Genomic DNA, 25,652 nt, shown 5'->3' with positions numbered 1-25,652 from the left:
ACAAAAAAAAGGCATGTGTGGGCTTCCGTGGACAGACATGTGACAGCTGAATAACCTTGGCAAGTTACCTAACTGCTCTGAGTCCCAGATTTGCGTTCTGTCAAATAAGAATTTTAAAGAATGCTAAACTCATAACGCGGTTTGGGATCCATGAAATCTTTCGGTTGTTTCTGTGGTCATCCCTTGTGCATACCAGGTATCCAAGAAACCTTAATTTACCTTAAAAGTTTGGGGACATTTTTCTTCAAGTATTGATAAAAATGACTTAAAAGCATCTTAGGTATACTAGCACCCGTTTCCAGGAAGCTGATGAACTCTGGGATCTGTTTTGTTTGTAAAGCAGAAGGAACCTTTCTGAGGGGAGCTACTGGCTCTGGCTGTGGGCATGGTTAGTTGCTTGCAATTACAGCCTCCTGCTGGGTATCCGAGATTTCAGGCAAGAGGATGCCTGCGGTACTTGAGGACGTTGAGGCAGAAAGCACAGCCAATCTGAGCTGAAGATTACTGATAAGGGCCTCATTTACAGAGCCCGTCACATTCAGAGCTTTTCAAAGGGAATAAAGGGTAAAAATTAGGAGCAGGCTACGGTCTCCCACCGATAACCAAGTCCTAGGTACTGAACCCAGTACACCCCTCTGTTTCCTGGATGATCCTACTTCCACTATCCTCCACATTCACTTGTAGAATAAGCATTCACTTGTAGAACAGCCTGCTAGCTTGTGAAAGATGGGAATAGAACGCTATTCCCAGAATAGAGGTGAAGGCGGATAAGGGGTCTAATGTGGGCCTGTCTCTTGGTTCTTAGCTTATACCTTCTCGATGTCTCCTACTCTGGAGGAAGGGATAAGAGAGTCCTCTCTAGTCCTCTTCTGTGACAATATTGACCCCATCCTAAATGCACTCCCTGCTAACTCCATCACAGTAGATTTAACCATGCTTGTTCATGGGAACACAAATATTCAGACCATAGTGATGTCCCTAAAGTGACAGACAGTGGATTAGCAGGTTGTCCGTGGGCCAGGGACTCAGTGCAGACAATGGTTAGAAGGAATGCACAGGTATAGGCTCTATAACAGTGTGACTGACTCCAACATTCTTTGTGCTTCTAAACTAGTTGGCTCTAAAACCAGACAGATGTCTGGTGAGGCCATTCTTCCCAAAGATTCATTCATTACTGCCATTTCTCTGTTCCAAGTCCTTGATAAATCCCTTCAATATGAGCCAAAGTGGAGAACCTTCCCTATTAGTGTGTGTGTGTGTGTGTGTGTGTGTGTGTGTGTGTGTGTGTGTGTACACTCTGGTATATATGCACGTGAAAGCCAGAGAAAAATCTCCAATATATTTCTCTGGCTATGTTTGTATTTTCATTTTGAAACAGTTTCTCAGTAGCCTAAAATGCATTAGGTAGACTGGGCTGGATGGCCAGTAAGAACCAAGGATCCTCTTGTGTCCATCTGCCCAACACTGGGATGATAAGCAGACAACACGACACCTGACTTTTGTTATGTGGGCATTGAACTCAGGTCCTTGTGCTTACAAGGCAAGAACTTACCCAACTAAGCTATCTTTCCAGCCACCGTTCATCCTTAATAGAAAAATAGTGTCAGAATACATATAGTTTAAATAAAAGCTCGCATTATGTGATTTTATTTACATTCTGCTTTACATTCCTGACATAGGGAAACAAGAAAACAAACATGTAATACAAAAAAATCAAGTTATTTACAATATTTATTTTTTGGTTAAATGTTAAGTCGTATCAGGTGGTACTGTATTTAACCTGACTACAACTGTATTTTAAAGAGTTGGACTACTTGTGAGTGTTTGGGCCCTAACTTCTCTACCCAACCCATGAACAAATGCCTTTCATCTTTCTGTTTACACGGGCATTATTTTGGTGGGAGACATGCGCCATGTCAATCACAAAACTTGTGAATAGCCTGTGGTTTAAATGAGAAAGCCGTGACCATTTATTTCAAACATGAGCAGTACTTAGGGCAGACTAGTTTTCCTTAATTACACACAATAGTGAGTTTCATTCTGACATCCTCGTGCATGCACATGATATGTTTCAACCATCTACATTCATGTAGGCTTCCTTGTCGTCCTCCCACCCAGTACTAGACAGGTTCCTGTTTTTTAAAGGATGAATTTATTTTTCTTTCTTTGTCCCGATAGCCATTAGTCTACTTTACTTTTGTCCAATCTTAGTCACCCACAAACATAAACTTTTATTGTCTCTTAAAAGAAAACTGGCTCCGTTAAGTTTCTGTTTGGAACAAGCACACTGAAAACCATCCTGATGTGGGATGAATAAGAAAGTGTTTGCCAACTCTGTAAGTCTCACCCTTCGACAGGAACAACTGCACCAGGGGAGAGGGGAGCACCGTGAACAAACACACGTGGGAGTGTAGCACCATGAAGCAACAGAACACGCATGTGTGCATGCATGTTCTGTAAGCCACTTAGAAATGCATATTATTTATGCAGGGTTTGTACTCCCTCTACTGGCTTTGTAATTAACTAATAAGTCTAATTCCCATAACTATGCTGATGTCATCAATTATTTTTTTGTCCATGGACATGGAATTATCTAAATCAGCCTGTTCTGGTCAAATATCATCAGGAAAATTAGCAGGGAGTCAGATGAGGACAATTGGCCTACTGAAAAAAAAAAGTACAGTTTGCCTAGTTCAAAAAAAATCTTAACAGGGCTGTAGCAGCACACACTAACATTTGGAGATGGAGGCAGGAGAATCAAGAGTTACAGACTGGCCTCAGCTACACAGTGAGTTCACATCCCTCCTGGATTGTGGGAGTCCAAACAAAAGAGAAACAGAACAAAGAAAAGCCACTGTTTGTTTTACATTTTATTTGCTTGATGCTAGAGAAAGGTAGGTTATCATGGTCAAACTGTCAAATCTTCTACCTTGGCAGAACATTGGGAGTGGGTGTCATAGTTAAAGCAAAATATATGTTATATAAATGAAAAAAAACAGAAATTATTATACCTGAATCTGGAGAGTTTTAATAGACAAAAATAGATTACTGTAGGTAGCAAGTACGGTGAGTCCCTTGACTTCCTGAATCTGATGTATAGCTCCCCAAGCATGGGCATCACGGAGTGGTCATTTCTTAAAGGCCAGCCTCTTTTGTAAGCATTAAAGGGTCCCAGATCTACTGCTGGATTTGTTGAAGTTACTTCTGGTTCTAGCTCTAAGTCATTGTGAGTCATTCCCTCACCTTTCTGTCTACACTTGGGAATAATAGCGTGGACCCGAGGGGTCTTGCCCTGCGAAGTCACCGTAAGGCATAAGGGAAATAACTTGGGGGATGGATCTTAAAGAAAATCAGCACAGATCACCATAATGGGAAAGTTGCCACAGAAAAGCAGCTCTTTCCCTAACAATAAACACTAAACTTACCTTGCAAGCTGGGAGAAGGCTCCCAAAGATAAACATTCAGTTTACCAGAAAGTACTTGTGCATTCTCTGAGCAGATAACTCCAGGGAGGAGGCATAGAACTGGCTGTGGTTCCAGGAGAAAGCAGCCACGGAAAGGGATAGAAAATCAAGACACATTTCCCTACCAAAATGGAAACAGATAAAGGTATCTAAGGAGGCTTAAACTCAGCCAGTAGGCCAATATGCAGTGATGGAATTTGTAAACACCTCCTTCAAACTTTTCTAACACTTTGACATTGCAACATGAAGTTTTCCGCTATAAAGTTCATGCTTGAGAACTGTGCAATTAAATTACAAAACAGTTCACACACACACACACACACACACACACACACACACACACACACACACACAGAGTTTTAAGTGTCTTTGCAATTTTGCCTGGGGTTACATTCATAGCTAACCTTGGCTTTAAAACAGCCCAGGCCTCGGGCTAGACAGAACCTGGGTATTATGGACTCATCTGCTTATGGTTATTAAAGCAATCATATTTAGTTATCTGTGAAATAGTGCCTTGCTTTCCAAACTTGTTCTAGAGTCTCTTTTCTTCTATCCCCCCCCCCTTTTTTTTAATTTCCTTTTAGACAGGTTTGTACTGGATAGCCCTGGCTGTCCTGGAGTTTGCCGTGCAGACCAGGCTGGCCTCAGACTCATAGAAATCCACCTGCCTCTGCCTCCCACGTGCTGGGATTAAAGATGTGAACTGCCACACCCAGCCAACTGTTTCCACAATGATATAGATAGTGCTCCACCAGGGAGGGTTATAGTCACTATTAAGCATGTTCTGCATGGTTGTGCCCCCTTTAGCATGTGTAGGAACTGGTCTACCTGGCTCATTGTGCTCTCAGATCATGCAGACTGAGTTCAGGAACAACAGATGTAAGACAGGAAAAAAGGAGGGAGATCTGAACTCCCAGATGGGCTTCATGTATTCTTCCCAAGACAGATATCAGTAAGTCCTAGCCTGTTCCCATCAACCCCCTTCCTATGATTTCCTCCCAAGAACCATTCTCTGGAGATGCTTAGTGGGAGTTACAGTGTCTCCTTCTACACACAGGCTTTGGGAGGGAAAAAAAGAAGCAGGAGGGAGATCTGTCACCTCCTCCTCATACTCTGAGTCTCTTCCAGTTCTCTAGCTGTTATAGTTTTGGTTGAGCCTCCCTGGGTTTATAAACATGGTGGTAATGTCAGCCATGTGTGTGAAACTCTTGTGAAACACGGGCGCCTGTGGTCTTCCAACCCAAGCTGTCTGTCTTCTCCAAGAGGGGAAGGAAGGGCTCTGTGGACATTTGTTTGCAAGCTGGTTTTAAAATAGGGAACCATGTGCTGGAGTGGCTCACCATGACTGGATCATTTAACTCTGATTCTCTTTTTTTTTCAACTGTGCTTTTTGTAGACCTCCTCTACCCTCTGCCATGAAAATATTTGGAATTTATACTTTAAACAGCATAGGCCACTTTGCTTGTTGATTTAAAGCATGCTAGAGGTTTTATAATGGTTATTTATATTGGCTGACACTGACCCCTCTCTGAATGACCTGTTGATGTTGGACAGGGATAAGAGGCCCTTAGTACAATGCAGGAAATGGACGGAGATCAAACAGAATGAGCATGTTAGCTTAGACGCGATGCTGCGCGGCTTTACATGGAGATCAGTCATCTGCATAGGGAATCCTAGGAACCGCACTATTTGGCCCCACTTACAGGGATGAGGCATTCTCTTCAGGGAAATCTAAGAGAGGCTTTCAAGCTATGTTTTACATTAAAGTGTCAATACACTTGGCGTGGTAAAATCTTTGGGGTTGTATATAATCATATGTCAGTGACATACATCTATCTTTAAAGTTGGGCGCAATCTATATGGCTCAGATTAAAAAAAAAAAAAAAGACCACAGCAGTCATGGTGTAGAGCAAGCCATTCTGTGCTGTAAGTCCATTTCTGTGGGTGTGGGTTCACTGGTGAGCCCACCTGCTGGTGAAGAGAGATCTTGCTTCTCCCTACTGTTGCCTCTCAGCCTCAGCCTCTTTTTCTTCCATCTCTTCAATGGCCCAGTGTCCATTTGTTCACAGCCCATTTCCTCTCTCATCTATCCCCGTATGAATGTCAGTTACGAGATAGGGGGACACACATATTTGACAGCTGTCTAATCAATTATGCAGAAGAACAAGCTAAGGACAACTGCAGATGACTTTAAAACAACAGAGCTGTGGCCAGTTAAAGAATTCCATTTGAAAGCTTGGTGAGAGCCCTTCCCTTGTGAATAGCTCATAAAATACAGTTACTCGTCCATATCTACTCAGTGGTGGATGAGTATTGCTTGGAGATCAAGCCAGGGTTGCTTAAAATTTGGATCCAAGTAAAATGGAATGCCCTGTAAAGAAAGGAAAGGAAGTATATGTATTAGAATTGTAAGTGTTAAAATTAGTGTGTGAATAAGAGCACCAGCTAGATGATTCTAGAAGCCTGTTTCCACAGATGTGACTTGGCCGGATATATTGTTATTTTGTGAGCATGGGGGTCCCCTCATAATCTGTACACGTTCAGATCCATTAGTGGAGTTATAATAGGGAGAACAAATTTAAATAGAATATATTTGCACACTTAACGTAGATACTGCCATGCTAGTTTAGAGAACTCTGGAATGTAGCTAGTGTGGGGTTCCCTGGAAGAAACATCAAAAGAATGTCATCATGTTGGTGGCAGTGAAGCTTGTTCAGGTTGAAAACCCTCTACTCACCCCACTGTGTCTATAGATAGCATCACTAGCCTAGCACGGTTATGTTGTCTCCCTTTTCAGTTAGATCGTCTCTTATCCTGCCTCTCTGCAAGCTATCCCTGCAGTCAGCCAATCAAAGATAGTAACCAGACACAAGAAACAACAACAAAAGCAAACAAAAAGCTAAACTCAGGGCTGAGGGGCTAACTCACTGGAGAAGGTATTTACCCACACAAGCATAAGAACCCAAGTTCTAATCCTGGAACCAAAATAAATGCAGGCCCAGTTGCACATGCCTCTGGAGTTCCGATTCTTAAACCAAGATGGGAAAAAGAAAACGAGAAATTCCCAAGAAGCTTCCCAGTCAGATAGCAGGGAGTAAAAAAGAAGCAGCAAACCAAGGAGATCCAGCCTCAGACAGGTGGAAGGGGAGGACTGACACCTGAAATTGTCCTCTGCCCTATAAACACGTGCCACGGTAAGCACACCACCATGCTCACACACATGAATTTGCAACACAGTTGTGCTTGCCCAGGTGAAGGTCTATCTCAGTGGTAGAATGCTTCTTAGAGTCTACAAAGCACTGGATTTGATCTCCAGTCACACACACACACACACACACACACACACACTCACACACACACACACACAGAACTCTACTAAACATGTACATGTTGCTATTTCATAAACAGCATGTGTGACAATTATTTGTATAGCATTACAATTCCGTATATAAGCAATCAGTGTTCAGAGGATCTGTAGAGGCCATTGTGTGCAATGACTACTCATTTTATGTAAAGAAGGAACTAGAGTATCAACAGATTGGTATACACAAGAGTCCTGGAATCACTCCTCCACAGCTAACCAAGATTCAACCAAATTTCTGGGGTGATAGTTGAAGATCAAGCATTTTGTTGTTTTTCTGTAGCCAGCAAGCCATTTTCCCTCTTCCATCAGAGTCAAAATATTATTGTAGCCTAAGATAGATATGTCCATGGCTACACCAAATCCACCGGCAAGCACCCCCAAATCCAGATCACTCCTTTGTGTACTGGCACTGATCTGATTCTGTCTGATCTTCACAGCGTCCTTTCTGTCTGACACACGAGTGCGAGGTCTCTACTGCACAGTAAAGCCACTTCCCAATGAGCAACTAGATTGTTTATCTTACAATCTGCTGTTTATAGAGCTCTGTGAGGTGAGAGGCTTCAGTGTCTGTGAAATTCAATAGAGAGAAAGCCGATGACCTCATATAGAACCCAAAGCGATTACAAGGGGTGGAGTCACCTGGCGTCAGCGAGCTGTGTGTTCTTTTGAGAGCTGGGAGGAAGCTATGTTTTGACACAGTGAGCATGGTGCTAGACAAGGCGGGAAAGACAGGTAGCTGGTAACTCAGTCTGGTCTCTAAAGACAATTTAGCTTCAGCATTTTTTATCCCACTTATTTATTCTCTTTAGTGACCCCCTTTGGAGTATCTTTGTGCCATGTCCTAAGTGTCAGGCTTTGGCCTCAGTTGGATTAGTCAGTGTGCTGTCTTTCCATACCGCGCCTTCTCTAGTGTTTGTGGTCTGCCGTTTAGAGTTGTATTAGGGAACTGATAGACTGGTTTGAGTATTTGCATCCCCAAGATTTCCCTCTCCATCCCACTCACACATCCATCCACACATCCACTCCCAACAACACAAATATTGACTGTACCAATCATTCATTAGCAGTAAAAAATTGGAGAGCAATTATTTTTTTTTACTGCGCTTGCCCTGAAAGACACCATTAATTACTTTATTGCCTGTGGAGCTGAGCCAGTTTCGGTGTCTCGGAAGCCTGCTCCCCACCTCAAGAGGTATTTGCAGCTTGGAGGAACACACTATAAGGGTATCACCTGGCAAGCAGGGAGCCTACACTGCCTTCTGAGGTGAAATGCCCCTGCAGTGGTGGTAGCACCCTCCTGACAGACGGAGAGTTCACAGGTCTGGACCAGCAGTGACAACGGTAGGTCCCCTGAGGGCTCCACTCTGAGTGGAGGTGGGCATGTGTGACATTTGGACTGTAACAGCTTCTTTATTTTATTATTATTTTTTTGTTTCTGTTTTTTGTTTTTTATAAAAGTATAAGAAATCCTTGAAACCCCAGAGATGACTGACTGCCAGGGGGTGGGAGAGGGGCTTCTGATCCTTGGTATTGATGGTCTCCTCCAAGAGAGCAAAAAGAATTGAGACACTTGCCAATCCTTCCTGAGCAACCTGTCACAGTTGAGCTTTTGCAGGTAGGCGTGACCCAGAGCAGCCATGATGGTATTGGTGGATGGTTTTCCTCCTTATCCTGGACTAGGTAATAGAAATAAAAACAAACCTAAAGGAATTTGCTCTTGGAGTTAAACCTGCCTGACCATGTTTGCCTGCTCAATCTGTATTTCAACTGGGTTTCTCTTACACACACAAAGGTTTGCATTATTGTGTATATGCCATCTTCCATCGATGAAAATGACTGGGGTGGATTACTATTTCTTATTACCTACCAGGGTCCTGGGGCACTGTAGACTGCATTTACACTATTAGCCTTATAGCATATTTGTTTAACCCAAAATAATTTTAAGAACTATTTCCTAAAAGCAAATGCAGTAGATTGGGCTGACTTGTTTTCTTCTTTGTCAAGTCTTTAATAAATAAAGAGTAAAGTCAGGAAAGGAAAAGTCCTCCTAAGGTTCCTGGTTTTGTCACTGTCCACCATGTTCCCTCAGCAGCTATAGGCACCTTATACACTGGCTCAAACATCTTTTGCATGTCAATAGAAGTCTGTATTATAGTATCCCTTTGGAGCTCAAGTTATAAGAACAAAAAGTGGAGGTTACTACTAGTGACAGCTCAACTAAATGATCAATTCCGGCTTGTTTTGGTTAAATTATATATTCAATTACCTTTGTTTGAAATTAAAAGCTTGGCTATATTACCACATGCTATGTAAATTTACAGGTGCTGTCCACTTATTTAACAATAATGTACCAAGTGTGATTAACAAGGTGGCTGCCAGAGGAAAGAAGCAAAATAATTATTTTTTCAATATACAAGTCCACATCATAACTCACAAATCAATATGGATCCATGGGGATTTGTTCTTGCCGTGGAGCAGGGACCTCAGGGTGGTCTCTGTTCATTTCTCTATGAATGTAAAACCCGGACACTTGCGCTTACCAGGCAGGTCTTTCTTTCTCTCTCTTTTTTAAAGACTGATGTTTAACTACAACCACTGGGACCTAAATCAGAGCATCCAGTGCCTAAGTATGAATATTAATCAGACGCCAGGCCATAGAGTGTCTCGCCGAGTTTGACAGTTTAAAGGATCAGTTAGTTAATTAGAAGATGACATGGCACACAGGTCCCCAGGCTCTGTCCTGCCTTCTGTCTTCTCTTTTCATTTTCCTTTTTGACAAGTTGGATTACATCATTACCCGGAGTTTCACTTGTTAGCCCCACCACAAAATGAGAAGATTCTCAGCTTTAATTATCTGTGATCTCCTCCCCTACCTCTGCAAAGACCAGGCTTAAAATGAGACTCAAAGAAGCATAGAAGAATCAGAAGTTCAAAGGCCCATAGAAATCAGCCCTGCTCATCCAGCTGCACCGCTTCGCAAGATGAATGCGAAGGTCTCTTCTAGCCCTGGAAACTGGGTAGTGGTAGCCATGGTGATGGCTGTTCACTGTGACGGTACAGCCGGTGTAGATGTGTCCTGTCTGGTGTCCCCATGGCTTCTCCGGCTTGAGTTGACAAGCCCTGGGAATGCCTTCCCAGGGTGGCCACCAATTATATTGTCTCGTCCATCACTATACCCACGAACTTCACTCCAAAATTTGAATAATTCTGCCCTAATTATTTCAGGCCATGATTTTTCCCTCTTGGGAATCTTTTTATATCAAGTGTACCCGTGGTTCCTACAGAAGCTAAGTTTCCCCAAGGGAAAATAAGATTTAGATTGGCATTTAGTATTTTGAGTGACACGTTCTCTGATAAACCAAGTGGAATTAACTCTTTTGTCTTGTCTGTCCATTCTGTTGTTCCTGCGTCTGTCATGGCTCATTGAAAGTCCTGTTTAGACAGTTTTGCTTCTGTGCCTGTGGACTTGCTAAGACCCTAAGATTCTTGACGGAAAGAACTGTATATTATGTGTGTCACCCCCAATAGATGTGGAAAAAAATCAAGAGTATGAAAAGATAAGAAAGAGGGAAATCTAAAAATCTGCAAGACACTCTACTGAGTAATCGAATATGAGTAGTTCTTCACAGTCCTGTGTGGCTAAATGAAATGTTGGTTAAGGAAGAGACAGCCTATGCTGGAGCCTGATTTGCAATGGAACATCCTCATTCCAAATCCCAGGGGCCCAGCCTTGCTAGACCTTGCTTGTTGGTTGATAAGAGGCATCTTCAGATGGCACCAGACAGTCCCAATTGCTATATTCTCCAGGAGAGCTCACAGAAAGGATAAAGAAGGGAGAAAGTTGACATGTGTGCTAGATATTACACTGTGGTGTAGAAAGGTAGTTATTTCTGAGATATACCCCATTATTTAGAAGAAAGAAGAGAGCCGGTGCACGTAGCCAGAAGGGCCTATGGTAATCTACTAAGACCTAATGAAATACATACTGTTGGGAGGATGGGGGTGGTAAAGGTCTACATTAGAGGAGAACTAGTACTGGTGCTTAGATGAAGGGGGCTAGGGACACATCTCAGTGCTGTCATGAAGTAACCAGGCGACCTCATAGGACCCTAAATGTCCTGGACAGCAACTTAATAATCATGTAAGTGAGTGAAAGTAAAGGCTGTCGGATGTAGGCTATGGAGAAGTGTGAGGGGAAGGCTGGAGGAAGAGGTGGGGCCATAGCAGGTGTGAATCTGAAAGATACCTAGGGAACAGCTTTGGGCTGAAGGAAAGGGACAAACAAGAGGCATAGCCAACAGTCCTGTCAGGATGGATGGTGGCCCAGGAGTGCATGCCTGTTAGTGTGGAAAGCCTAAGGTCTCGGGCATAACTGGGAGGGTGCCTGTGTGTCTGAATGTCATGGTAAACAGGAACCACTTGGAGGCATCTAGAGTCATGTAGGAGAAGCAATCCATGGGCATGTCTGTGAGGGACTTTGTAGAGTGTGTTCACTGAGGTTGGAAAGCCCTCCCTAAGGGCCTTCCTTAGGGCACTGTCATGTGGGCTGTGGTCCTGGAGTGAATGAAAAGGAAAAATCAGGCTGAGTATCAGCTTCTATCTCTGTCTGTTTCCTGGCTAGCTGCCTCAGGCTCCTGCAGTCAGGGAGGGCTGTAGCCTCAACTACAAAAAAGGGCCTCTGTTCCTTACATTCTATCAGGTGTTTTGCAATGCAAAGCAGAACTAATATGCTAGGTGACCAGCACTGGGGGTAGGGGGAGACAGTGTAAGAAAAATGGAATTAAAAGGGACTGCGTAAAGCCTGCCGCATTTCAGGGGGTTGGCATGGAGCAGGAACACGGAGCCTGTGCCAATCAGAATCAGTCAAGAATCCTGCCAAAGTGCTGTCACCACGTAGCTGGCAGGGGTAGGGAAGAAATGCTGGGAGACAGTGGGTCATGGGGCTCTTCTAGGTGGGGGATACTTCAAGCACAGACATGGAGAACACGCAGTCCTACAGTATGACTCAGTATGTGACTGGAGAGGCTCTGAAGCTCCTCCTTCTGTGAGCCTCCCCACCTCTCCATCAGATGGGGAGTTTCTCTTGTCCAGAAGCATTCCATTCCTCCATCCACTTGCGCTTCCCTGGGTCATGGTTCTTTTCTAAGCCCACATGGCCAGATCCACAGACAATGGGTGAGAGTCTAGGAAGAGGGTGTTTAATTAGTTATTTATGCCCTTTTCAAAATTCTTACCTTAGGTTGAGTATGCCTTTGGAGTTGTTTCGTTTGGTCTTACAAGAAAGGTACTAACAACTGAAGCCTTGTATGACGCTTATGAGACAGTGTGCTCGTAGCTACTCCCTCATCTCCAGCATGTTCCTCCTTGGGTGTACCACTCCATGGTATCCAAATGATAGTGTCTTACTAGTCTAGAGCACACAAGGCATGGGTAAGAATTAGTTAATGAGGTGGGTAGCCGGGGCCACGATATGCCTTGCCCGAGCAAAATCTTTGAAGAAGTACTCAATATCCATACATACCTGTGAAATCCAATCCATTTCCTGTAATAAACAAGGCTGGCTCACCCCAAGGGAGGCCATAGCAAGTTAGTCAGAATTCATTGTCCTCATGGGTCTCCCGTGCTGGGAAAGAGAGATGGAGAAACACGGTCTTACCACTCATCCCTTCCTTCTGAAAACTAAATTGTGGTTTTAGAGCACCCACTCATCGGCTTTCTAGTTGATATTGGCCAGTATACTGCTGCCTGTGGCTACAGGCTGCTTACCTGAAAGATGTCAGCGTCAAGGCCTCCTACCATTTGGACGCACTATAATGGCTTTCACACCTTTGTATCTCTCTGATATTACTGTTTCGCTTCAGCAAGCCCACTAATATCAAATGTATCTTACCAGAGACTGTTCTAAATCACTTCCATTTTCCCTGCCTCTGGGCTCTGGTCATAAGACCAGAATCCTAAGCGAGTGTGTTACCTGTGATCTAGTGTTCAACTTCTCCCCGTTTTTAGTGTAGAAAACTTTTATTGGCATTTAGACACACATATATCTGGTTTTGTTTTGGTTTTGTTTTTTTTAAGATCGAGGATGTCACTGGTTCTTACCCAGCTCACAAATACAGTAAATTGTTATATTTTCCCAGAGTGTTAAAAAAAAAAATTAGTACTGCCCGTTTGTTGGCAGAATCTCCCTCTCAAAACAAATCATTGGTCTTTATGGCGTTTACTAACTTACTCTGTGAAGTGTCATTTTTATATAGAAAGTAAATCCAGGGTAGAAGCTTTGTAAGTAATTTCAGACTTGATGGCACTTGAACCTCATAGGTAGAAGTGAATTATGAAGCCTCAGTTGGCAGTTTTTCTCCCCAAAGTAAGTGTCTTTAGTGCTTCTTCTTTATCTTCTGAGTAGAGCTGCTTTAAACTCCTGAACCAGCTTCTATTTAATGCCCAAGTCACCCAGCTAATGCACAACACCCCACCCCCCGCCACAGTTACCCAGCCTCTTCAAACCTCACAGCCAAGCGTCCCATGACTCAATTCCAAGCTCATATAAGTCTGCTATGAGGACCAGTTCTGAATTCCAGAACCTAGCCGAAAGGGAAAGCTGTCAAAATATCCACTGGAGCTCTAAGAGGTTCTGTCTGAGAGCCACCGAAGAAACCACAGCCGTTTGCTCGTTGGATGCCCAGCTCAAAATTCGTGTTTCAGCTCGCTCTGCCTACAACCTAGTGCCATTTCCCTGTTCTGTATATGTGATCATTTGTGTTCCTGTATACATGCGTGTATGTTCATGTGCCTGTATATGGCTACATATGGATGTGATATGAGAAAGCAACCTTGAGTATCATTCCTCAACACACAAACCATACTGGGAGGGTGGGGGTGAGACTGAGTCGCTCGTTGACTTGGATCTTGCTGGTTTGGCTAAGATAGCAGCTATCCAGTGAGTCTCAGAATCTACCTGGCTTTGCCTCCCCAGCACAGGATTATGCTAACTTGCCACCATGCCCAGCTTTTTTGACAGGGTCCTAGGGGGTCATTGTCAGGCTCACAGCAAGCTGCTTTTCTTGGCTGAGCCACCACTGCAGCCCTACCCTTTCACTCCGTCCAACCTTCCCCCTTCACTCTTACATCAACAGTCACAATCTCTTCCTCACGCATCACTGTCTCATCCTCCATCTACCTTCAAGTACACAGTTCTTGAGGACTTTGCCTACGCCACATGCCTGGAGGTTCCAGGACCATCTCTGCTTAGCAAGTTTTCGCTTGTACGAGGTCAATGGAGAACTTAAAGTTCTCCTCCTAGATGGTTAAGGCTGGCCCTGGACATCATTCTGTCCCAAGCCCTTCGCTTCACCTTTGTCTATTTGAATTAAATGGTTGGGAAGACAGAAGGCTGTGCCTCACAAAGGTGGCAGAGTGCAGACACCTGCAGATACTGCGGAGCAGCAGACCAGTTTCGGTGAGGAAGCTGGGACTGGCTTTAATATGCATGTGGGAGCTGAAGGATGGAGTTCAGGCTACAGCATGCAAAGCCAAGGGAAGATATGCCAGTTCACAAATGGATGGTAAAGTGGAAGATTCCAGACATCTTTCAGAAAACAAACTGGTTCTGGAAGCCAAACATACGGAACTGGTAAGACAGTGTGGGGAAAGTCAGAGTGAGGCTGGAATTCAGTACAGTGGGAAACTCCTTCTACCTGAGAAACACAGCAAGCTGTCAGTTCTATATGCTATAGGGTGAGTCTTCGTATCTTTAAATTCACACAGTTGCTATATAGTAATTTTCACACATTGCAAGTGATCATTTTTCTCACATTGTGGGGATTAGGTTTCATTTCGAAGGCGTAAGTAAAATCAAGCGAGCAAATTTAAAGAAAGCAATTTCATAAATAGTGCATGGGGCAAATGAATGATGAACCACCAAAGCAGTTCCCTGTAGCTGGAAATCATGAAGGAGACATGGGAAGACCTCACACGGTGAGACACTCTAGACATGTCACCTATGGACACCTATGACCAGTGGACAGCGTAGAACGACGGGGAAGGCATCAGTCATCTGAGCCAAAGCAGCTGATGTCCTGTGGAAGCATTAGGACAGGGATTGTGTGTACCGTGTCAATCCCTAAACAGTGGTGTCTGCTTCATGGTAGCTGATGAGTAAGGGTGGTGGGTGAATGGGTGGAAGAGGAAACAAGGCTTCAGTTTCCATCCGTGAATAGACACTGTTGCCACTCACTCTCTGCAGCCCTGGGCTATGACAGAACCAGACTGGGAGCAGTGACGTTCTCACACTCCCCCTCGAAGGAGCTCCCAGAAGACACAGCCTCCCTCCAGTGGGGCTGCCTGCCACCTGGAGCCCCAGACAGAGATCTTATGTTTATATCATAATAGACAGCCAACCTTGCATAAACCTGGCTCCTTGGTGCTCTGGAGCTTACAGGATCTATGAGCAGCTGAGCAGTCAGAACCAGCCACCCCATTTCCAGAGAATGGCTTTGCCCTGCCCCTGCTCAGTTTTGTCACACAGGAATGCAAGGTCCTGTGTACCAGAACATAGGAACTCAGTGAGAGATTTTTTTTAACCTGTATTTTAGATTGCAACTATTGGTGTCTAAATGGTAATTCTGATCTTCAGAATTACCACTTAATTAAAATTTGCTTGAAGATGATGCAGACAGTGGTCCAACGTCTAGCTGGAAACCCCTAACAAAATTTGTAAGATAATGAGATGAGGTCATATCTGCTCTCCCCTTAGCCCCTCCCCATGGTTTTGCAGATTGTTGTTGTCCTCTGACCATTCCTTACAAGCTTGTAACTCTGTGAATCTCCAGGACACACCAGTAGTGTTTTCAAGGGTCCCCAAAGTCTCTCCCTTTCCCCTCTCTTGTGCTCTTATCACCCTGTCACTTGCTGTACTGGCTAGTTTGTGTGTCAACTTGACACAAGCTGGAGTTATCACAGAAAAGGAGCCTCAGTTGTGGAAATGCCTTCCTTCATGAGACCCAGCTGTAGGGCATTTTCTCAACTAGTGATCAAAGGGGGAGGATTCAGCCCATTGTGGGTGGTGTGGTCCCTGGGCTGGTGGTCTTAGGTTCTATAAGAAAGCAAGCTGAGCAAGCCAGGGGAAGCAAGCCAGTAAAGTAACATCCCTCCATGGCCTCTGCATCAGCTCCTGCTTCCTGACCTGCTTGAGTTCCAGTCCTGACTCCCTTTAGTGATGAACAGCAATATGGAAGTGTAAGCTGAATAAACCTTTTCCTCCCCAACTTGCTTCTTGGTCATGATGTTTGTGCAAGAATAGAAACCCGGACTAAGACACTTGCCTTTCTCTCTCCTCAGAGCCTGCCCTCTACATTCATAATAAGTGTGGCTTAAGTTCTCTAGAACCTAGGGCATTGCACCCCTGCCTGGATTCCTACCACTCTTATCCAGACCTCTACTTTCCATCTCTCCTCTGTCCCCATGATTCACTTGTCTCTTCTTCTCACCCCTGGACTTTCTTGCTACCCAGTGGAAGCTTGTGTTCAAGGACTAGAGAACATCCATAGGATTCCCTCAGATTCTGTGAGTGCTGGCAAGGTGGGCTGGGAGCCTAGGCAGGGTCACGGAGCCTCTCTCTCACCTCTACACATCATGCAGAAGGAAGCCTGTTACACATCTAGCACATTACCTAAGCCCAGAGATCAGAGGCAGATCTGACAGAGACTTCTTATCCCTCCATACTTAGAAGAGACTCCTGTGGGCCCAGCGGGGGGAAGGGGAATTGTCCAGACATATGATACTGGCCAGCCATGCAGGGTCCTGCTGGCACGGTCACCCTTCACAGAACACATGTGTTATTCTAGGATTCTTTTGTGAGGACATTGTGTTTCTTGGGCTGTTTTCTTTACCTGACCCAGCCCTTTCCCAACAAGAAGCTAGTCTGTAAAGCCTGCTGCATACGTCAGCATTCCTAATGGACAGGCAAGGTCTTACCTGCCTTAGGGTGATGTCAAACTCTGATCTCAGTGCTGCCAGGTGCATGCTGAGTGTTATTGGGCACATTGCTCTGACTCCCTCAGCCACAGTTCCTATTTGGGTTGAACAGGAATGACTGGGTGGAGTAGTGAGGGTCACTGGCTCATCCTCCCATTAGCATCAAAGAACTATTATAAGCTCAGATGTCCTTGTTAGCCAGTGAAGATCCACAAGCCATATCAGTGTATAGCCCATCTTGGTAGGGCCTGCAAACAATAGGTGCATTTTGTGTTTAAGGGGTTGTTATGAATATACAAGATAGTGCGATAGTCTTGATTTTGCTTCTTATCCCATAAAACATATTTTCTTTTTAGCCTTCCTCCTATGGGAAAAGTTGACGACCCCTAACTAGAGTGTACTAAAGGGCTTTTCTATCCTTCAACATGGTCATTTTTGTAATTTTTTTCCTTTATTTATTGGCCACTTCCAAAATATGTTCTAAGAAATCTAACAAGTGTTTGCCCTTTGATGAGCCTTCCTTTGCAGTTCTGGAGCAGGTGGTCACCCCTCCATAAGGTAGAGAAGCCCTGTTTCCAGGATGCTATGAGATCAACACATCTTCTGCAAGCTGTTCCTTAGACTGGATTGAGTCATCTCAACATACTCCCCTGCCCTATCCAGAGGCCCACACCACAGCCCACACGGTGACCTTGTAGGAACTCAGACTTGTTCTTCCCACATGCTTTGTGAGGTCTTCAGGGGCTGTGGATCATGAGACGAATTTAGGGGAGTGAATCCATTCTTAGGAATTCCCAAGTCCAGCTCGGGGGAAAATGGAGACACTCATCTGTCACCCATGACAGAAAGAAGTCCAGGAACCTTCACAATGTGCTGTGGCAGTCCAAAGACAAGACATGTAACAGGGGTGGCCTTATAGATCAAGGATATTAGACAACCTGCTCTTCTGTTGAAGCTAAGAGCAGTTAGAGGTCTTTTCTGCCACACTCACAGCATAGCAGGTGCCTTTCCCCTGTTGCTGGCCTTTATCGCTTTTTCTTGTCCTCTTTGTGTTCTGCTAAGCAGGTCTTGGAGACAGATGCTCATCTGCCTGTATGACATTTGAAGGTGGCTGCGGTACAAACTCAGCAGTCTGCTTGCCTTTTCCTCCGTGCAGGGCACAGCATCTCCAGGAGCTTCAAGTGCAAACAGGAAACTGTCAGTCTCCAACAGCCAGAGTATTCTATGAGATTCCTAAATGCCCTTGAGACAGCGGACTCTCAATTTATTGAGGAAAAAAAATTCTTTTCATTGTTTAAAATGAGACGTGGGATCCTGAGCTGATGTTCTGAACATAGCAAACTTCTCAGAAACAAAATCATACTGAGATGCTGTTACATATGTCTTTAAGTCATCTCTTTTGTGTTGGTTGATATTTTTGAACATATATTGTCTTTCCATTCTTGTTTTTCAAACAACTTTCTGACTATCAAGCCCAGGGACCATTCTCTGATTCAGATAAGCTATCAGAAAGTTGCCTTGTCTTACTGACGGTTAACTAGAAGTCATTGAACCATTTCCTCAGACTGTGACTGAATCCCTGGCCAAAACTTGTGTACAGGGTTCCTGAGACTAATCCTCCTACCCAAGGCAGAAAAGACATCTTTCCCAAGCTCTAGGCCTTAATTTCTTTTTCTTTTTTTTTCCCATTAGCAAGTGAATTTATTTTTTGAAGTTTATTTATTTTTTAAATTTTCTTTTTCTTAGATATTTTATGTGTTTATATTTCAAATGTTATCTCCTTTCCCTCCTTCCCCCTCCCCCTGTTTCTATGAGGATGTTCCCACTCCTACCCACCCACTCCCACCTCAATGCCCTGTCATTCCCCTACATTGGGGAAATGCGCCTCTACAGCACCAAGAGCTTTTCTTCCTATTGATGCTGGACAATGTTATATATGGAGCCATGGGTCCCTCCATGTGTACTCATTGGTTGGTGGTTTAGTCCTTGGGAGTTCTGGTGGGATCTGGTTGGTTGATACTGTTGTTCTTCCTATGATGTTACAAACCCCTTCAGCTCCTTCAGTCTTTTCTCTAACCCCTCCATTGTGATCCCTTGTTCAGTTCAGTGGTTAGCTGCAAGCATCCTCATCTGTATCAGTAGGGTGCTAGTAGAGCCTCTCAGGGGACACCCATATTTGACTCCTGTCTACAAGCACTTCTTGGCATCAGCAATAGTGTGTGGGTTTGGTGGCTGCATATGGGATGAGTCCCCAGGTGGAGCAGACTCTGGATGACCTTTTCTTCAGTCCCACTCTACTCTTTGTCCCTGTATTTCCTCCCATGAGTATTTTATTTTCCTTTCTAGAAGGATTGAAGCATCCACATTTTTTGTTCTTCCTTCTTCTTGAGCTTCATATGATCTGTAAATTTTTTCTTAGGTATTCCAAGCTTTGGGGCTAATATCCACTTATCAGTTAGTATATTACCATGTGTGCTTTTTGTGACTAGAAGCCTTCACTTTCTTGTGGAATCAATCCCTTTGTCTATGTTGAATATTTGGTTTTTGGTTCAATATTCCACTAAGTCAGAAAAGCTACCCCACAGAATTCAGACCCTTGTTCTGTATCTGATACTGTATTCATTTATTGCGTCTGTAGTGAGCACCCTCACAGGGGAGAGTTGGGCAGATGGATCTGAGTAAGACATGGGATCTGGTCCTGGAAGAGTTCCAAGCTAGGAGTGGGAGATAGAGACACAGGCTAGCCTTTCTTTGGAGTTCTACAGAAGGCTTGCCATTGCCTGTAGAATAGTGCTGTGACAAGGGAGGTGAGGTCAGGGGACATACTAAGAGACATGAAGTTGGGTGCTCCAGATGGAGAGTGCAGCGTCTTACTCAGTTAAACCCTGCCAGACACCAGTATTGCAGGCCCCCAGCAGAGAAGAAAAAGGGACGGATAGAAGGGCTTGGCGCCTTGCTGGAAAACTTGCACCTTGTGCTATGGGTGAACTTGTTAGATGCATGTTCGTGTGTGTGTGTGTGTGTGTGTGTGTGTGTGTGTGTCTGTGCGTGTGTGCGTAATGAATACTCTGACCATGATGGATAATAAGATCTGAGAGAAGAAGCAAATTGGAATGATGAGAAAGACAAGTTAGTAAGTGTGATCTGAAAGGAAGTGGAAAACATTCTGGGGAAGGGCCAAGGCGACACTAGCTAGGACCAAGCCAACTAGCTAAAGGTTTGCGGGAGGACATTTCTGTCATCCCACATCCATTTATATCATCATCCAGGAAGTCCATAAGGAAGCTTTTGTGCATCGTCTGAGGACACCTGCATTTTTTTTATACAGCAGAGACTATGGGAAGATCCTATTTCAGGTATTAGACAGGGTAACCCAGTTGGCTTGCAGAAAACAGTATGTCCCCTTTAGAAAGCTTACTCAGCAGTCACACTCAAGTGAGCTCGCATCCACACCTGCTGAACTAGAGTAGCACTCGCATCTTAGTTCAGGTTATTATGGCTATGAGAAAACACCAGAACCAAAAGCAACCTGTGGAGGAAAGGGTTGGCCTCGTCCCACAGCTTGGAATCCATCATTCAGGGAAGTCAGGCAGGAACTGAAGGCAGGAAACTTTGAGTCAAGGAACTGGGTCAGAGGCCATAGAAGAGTGCTGCTGAAGCCTTGCTCTGCCTGCTTTCTTAGCTCCCGGGGCCACCAGCCCAGGGGTGACACCTGCCCACAGTGGACTGGGCCCTCTCACATCAATTAAGAAAATGCACCACAGGCTTAGCACAGGCCAATTGAAGTCTTCCCAGATAACTCTGGCTTGTGTCAAATTGACAAAAGAATGAGACAGCAGAATCCCCAGTGATCTCTAGATTTTTGAAGACCAGTTACTAAAGACATGCCCCGGGCCCCTTCAGCGCTTTCAAATGGGCTCCTCAGTCTCACTGAGCGATCTTTGCTGACTCTTTCTTGCACTTTTTAAAAAAAAAAAATTCCACAAGGCAGAAAGAGGCAGGTGTGGGTCGGTACAGGGTAAGCTGAGAAAATTGTCCTGTGCTCTGATGAGCTTGTTAGGGTTTTCAGACAATGCAGTTACTAACGGGAGAAGACGTTAAGTATCTTCACCAATGTGTGCCTTTGTGTAGCATGCAGTTCTTTCCCTTTTCCCTTGCAGTGTGTGTCCTCACACTGCCACCCGAGTCAGTGTGGCTCAATGCTTTAGCGTGTTCCATTACACAAGCGAGTCCCTCTCAGAATAGACCATAGTGCATACAGGCTCAGTTATCAAGACTTTGGAAATGAGACTGCATTGTACATGTGCTAGGCAATTGTCCCAAATAGAGGGCACTTGGTGCAGATGTTGACTTGGTTAGTCTTGGTTTAGGCACTGTGGGTACATGAGAGGTTCTCGGTGTTAATTCTGGGTGATGTTTTAAGGCCAAGAATGGGTGTAGAGCTCAGTCTGGTGTATTCTGTCTCCCTCACTATCAGCAAGGAGGTGTGTGATACCCAACCGATTGAAATGTTCTTCTGAGACAGGGTTTTTCAGAGGAAGGCCTGGGCACCCACAGGCCTAGATGCTTGTTTCTCAGCATCTACAGGGTCAAACACATTCGCCTCAGACTCCGAGTATGTTTCTCTCTCTGCCTGGCATTCTATCAGTGGTAGACAGTCCAACGGCATTTCCTAGTAGCTGCATGATGCTTGTCACAGACATGGGGTACAGCAGCAACGGAGACAATCTAATCTGCTATCTCCTGTGATGCTAGACACCAGAGAATTTTGGTAAAATGTAAAACGCTGCCCCGCCCCTCTAAAACTCCAGTCATTGCTTTCTATTATGTTCTTTATGTTAATTATGCTGTGGGTTTGTTACGTGTGTGTGTGTGTGTGTGTGTGTGTGTGTGTGTGAGAGAGAGAGAGAGAGAGAGAGAGAGAGAGAGACAGAGACAGAGACAGAGAGAGAGACAGAGACAGAGAGAGACAGAGAGAGACAGAAAGAGACATTGACAGAGAGAGACAGAGAGACAGACAGAGAGAGAGTCTGCCCACCTTCTACCCTGTTTGAAACTGTTGTTTGCCGCTGTGTACACCAGGTTAGGTGACCATGAACTAAGTCTGAGATGTCTCCTGGTTTTGCCTCCCATCTCACCAGAAGATCTCAGGGGTTTAGATGTGTGTTTCCACACCCAGCTTCACATGAACTCTGGGGCTTCGACCTGGGTCCTCATGCTTGCATAGCAAGCCCTTTACTCACTGGGCTCTATCCCCCCAGCCAGTCACTGCTATTCTTAAATGAACTAATGAACAAATGACTTTTAAGTTTCTGGTTGCTTGCGTTCCGGTAAACATTGATAGTTACATCGATAATACCCTGATACTTTTGGACTTTTTTGTTTGAGGTTGTGTCTTGCTGTATATACCCCAGGATGGCCCATAATCTTGTGGCAGTCCTCCTGCCTCAGGGCGAGGATGACAAGTGTGCACCTACAACTTGCTTCGGCATTTTTTAAGCTTATAAAATGCTCCCAGATCCACAGTGTTTAACGGGCGCTGTGCTGAAACCCAGTGGAGTGTCTACTACAACTCTCTCAGCTTGAGATTATAACTTGAAAGATACATAATATATATATTCTCTAACAACTCAACTTCTGTTCACTTCAACTTTTATTTGTGGTTGTTTGAAAGTAAGTAAACAAAGAAAGACTGTGAAGCCAAGGGTCCTTGTAACTTTAAAAGGAGGGAGTCAGCCATGACAGCCTTACCTTCCAGGGACACCTGGCACTGTGCTTTCTGTTCCATAATGGTGCTCACAGCTTGCATTCACGGCTTTGTGGAGCTGGCAGGTGGCTCTCCTATTCATCCAGCTAGCCAACCTGTGTTTCCCCAGGTTAGAGGTGGTGAGAGTACCCCCCCCCCCGGGAGCTTAAGCCTCCTGCAGGGAAACAGTAAACCATCTGTAAGCAGGATCATCGCTGATTCTGAAGTTATCCCAGGAACTGGGAGATGGCTCCTGGGTGAAGTACTTCCCAGGCAAGTATGAGGACCTGGGTTTGGATTGAGCACCCATGTAATAGCTAGATGTGGCTATGTCTTGCTGAAACCCTCAGTGCATGGAGTAGGTACAGGTACGGGTGACACAAAGACAGGAGGGTCACTGGGCTTGCGAGGCAGCACAGTCAAAACTGCAAGCTCCAGGTGCAGTGAGAGAGGCCCTGTCTTATAAGATATGACGTTATAGAGGAGGGCACGGGATGTCACCTCTGGCTTCTGCATGTGGGCCTGCGTGCACATGTGCACACACATGGCGGTGGCGGGAGGGATATATAGTCTTTAAGGGAAGGAATATGGTAATACGACACATTGATAAACACAGTGGGAAGTCGATGCCCCGTAGAGGCTGCCTGCAGGTATATAGCACCGGCTTTCCTCACAAAGGTTGCTATAGGCTGAGATGAGGAAAGTGTTAAAAGCCTTGAAAGAGAACTGTTCCTCAAAAGAAGGTGTGGGTGGTTTGGAGTGTGGTGAGATGCAGAGCTGGGAAGAGGAGAGTGCCAGCTAATTGACAGGCAAGGGCCAAATTTTGCCAGGCCTTCTGGATCCCTGGGGAAACATTTGTGTTTTTTTCCAAATGTGATTAGAAGTCTCGGGAGGGCTCTGAGGCCAGTGAGGTCGAGCAGACCAGACTTAGTGATGGACTGGATGTAAGGAAGTAGCACGGGCATGGATAAGTCCTACCTCCAGTTTGTGTCTGAGGGGCTACATATCTCCATAAGACATCTGGTTAGCATGCCCACCACTACAGATGAGGAGAACGAGGCTTCACAAGCTGTTAGATAGATAAGATCCTTCCCAGAATCCTCCACAGTGAACCATCAAGGCTCCAGCCCAGATCCACCCTCCGATCCAGTCTATGCCTGCCTCTTCTGGTACCAGCTGAGGCAGAAGCATCAGATAAGGACCCAAAATGGAAGTGACCATCCTCCCCTCCGACCATCAAAGCTGTGAGCTAGCCCAACCAAGAGGCAGCACCTCATTTTCTGTCTGAGAAATTGGCCCCTGCCCACCTGTTGGCCACCAGCCTAAGTAGGAGTTAATTGGGACAGGCTCACTCACATCTCAGGTGTGTCTCAGCTCCCAGAAAAAGGAGCCATTATTCTTGCACTCCCATGACACCTCTTGACAGGGGATGTGGGAGTCGTTCTCAGACAGTTCACCCTTTATTAAAGGAGGGGTTTGGTGATTGCTCTGGAAGCAGGTATGGGAACTTTCAGCCTTCAGTTTTTTGGGGGTGAGGAAGAAACACCTATGTGTTACATTCAGGCAGAGGGCAAGCAGGTGTTCCGCTGTTTGTTTGGGTGGATGGTGTTGCTTTTAGGTAGTTTTTAAAAGCTGTGAAGCTTATGTAGCGGTTCAGTGGGACAGAGACTGAATGGAAAGCAAGAAACATTGTCTTCAGAAGAACCCCCTCCCTCTCCCTCCTTCCCCTTCCCCTTCCCCTTCCCCTTCCCTCCCTTCCCCTCCCCCCTCCCCAGTGCTGTCCATTATCACCTTCTGCCTTTACTGTTGCCTCTTCCTGCTTTCTTGACACACAATACTAGGCACAACTACCGAAGCCTGGGCAGCCCTGGGATGCCGGAGCATAAGTAGTACGAGCCAGTGACAACTGTCTCTGAAATGTCACCTCTGCATTATCTGGGGCATCTGCATATCTGAGGAGATGGCACAAGGCTGGCAGCCTCTATTCCTTCCAGGTCACTTTGACAAAGAAGTTTCTGCTGCCTTGAGGATTGGCAGGGTATGTTGGTAATAATATCCACTTGCTCCCCTGTAGGGCAGCGTCTCTCCTCACCAGCCCTAGCTACTTTACATACTCAGGGATCTAGCTTGCAATTTACATTTGTATATTTTATTCATAGGTGAAATTTTTTTCCCTACAACTTTGTACAGTGCTAAACAGTATCGGAATATTATTCAAAACATGTCCTTTCCATAAAATCTGTTTATGTGCCATCATTATCTGCAGCATTAAATACATTTTATATCATCAGAAATTTTATGATACATTTAAAAATGAATTTCTACTTAGCGGAAATGCATTAGGGATTATCCTAAGAGACCCTGCTGGAAAAAAAAAAATACAGTCATGTTTATTTGTAACTGCCAGAAAATGGCTTGCAAAATTGTTAGTGTCTTTTTATTATTCCCTACCACTGGAGCACTTGCTTGTTAATTAGAGAAATTTCAACTGTCATAGTTGGCAATTATAGCTTCTGTATCATTGTCTGTTATGAATAGTCAATGAGAGCTGATTAATATGCATGAGCAGCAGTATATATAGCGTGTGCATTGGACCACAATCCAGCTGCCAGAGTCACTCGGAGGAGGGAGCAGAGTGTGTGTGTGTGTATGTGTCCCTGCGTGTGCGCTCCCGCGCGTGCGTGCATGCTGCGAGGGAAGGAAAGGCAGCGTGGAGGAAGCAGAGAGTTGTTTTTGCAGCCTCGGAGAGCCATGCCCGTGTGAGGCTTTGTAGCTGCCTGACTCACCTGAGGCTCTCAGAGAGCCGGTCAATGCCTGCATGCTGAGGGAGTGGCTTCTCAGGCGCTGGAGGTCCTGAAGGCTTTCTTTGACATTCCTCCAAACATGGGATGCAGCTTGTGCAGCGCGCAGAAGCAAGAGGAGCAGTACAAATTACTCTATGAAGTTTGCCAGGTAACAGCGCGGCAGGTTATTCCGCGGTACTCACCTGGCAGCATCCCTCCCGGGGCAGGAATCGGGAATTTCTGGGTGTGCTTGTGTTCTGTCTAAGCCTGCCTTGCCGACTTCTCCGGAGATGTTCTGTGAACTCTCTTAAGAAATGTGCTTC

General features: G+C 45.0%; 1 protein-coding gene across 2 annotated transcripts in view; it reads left to right on the top strand.

The window, feature by feature from the left end:
• Positions 1-25,652, top strand: part of Pdzrn3 (PDZ domain containing RING finger 3) — a 233,029-nt gene that overhangs the window by 159,978 nt on the left and 47,399 nt on the right. Inside the window, exon 1 of one of the 2 annotated variants that reach the window (XM_087657564.1) lies at positions 25,135-25,498. Within the exon in view, the coding sequence (XP_087513690.1) occupies positions 25,430-25,498 (69 nt within the window). The 5' untranslated portion in view covers positions 25,135-25,429. 2 annotated transcript variants of the gene reach the window in all.

The sequence above is a fragment of the Rattus norvegicus genome, chromosome 4, assembly GCF_021556685.1.
Source record: "Rattus norvegicus strain SHRSP/BbbUtx chromosome 4, alternate assembly SHRSP_T2T, whole genome shotgun sequence".
Classification (NCBI taxonomy): domain Eukaryota; kingdom Metazoa; phylum Chordata; class Mammalia; order Rodentia; family Muridae; genus Rattus; species Rattus norvegicus.
This window is presented reverse-complemented; position numbering and strand designations above follow the sequence as displayed.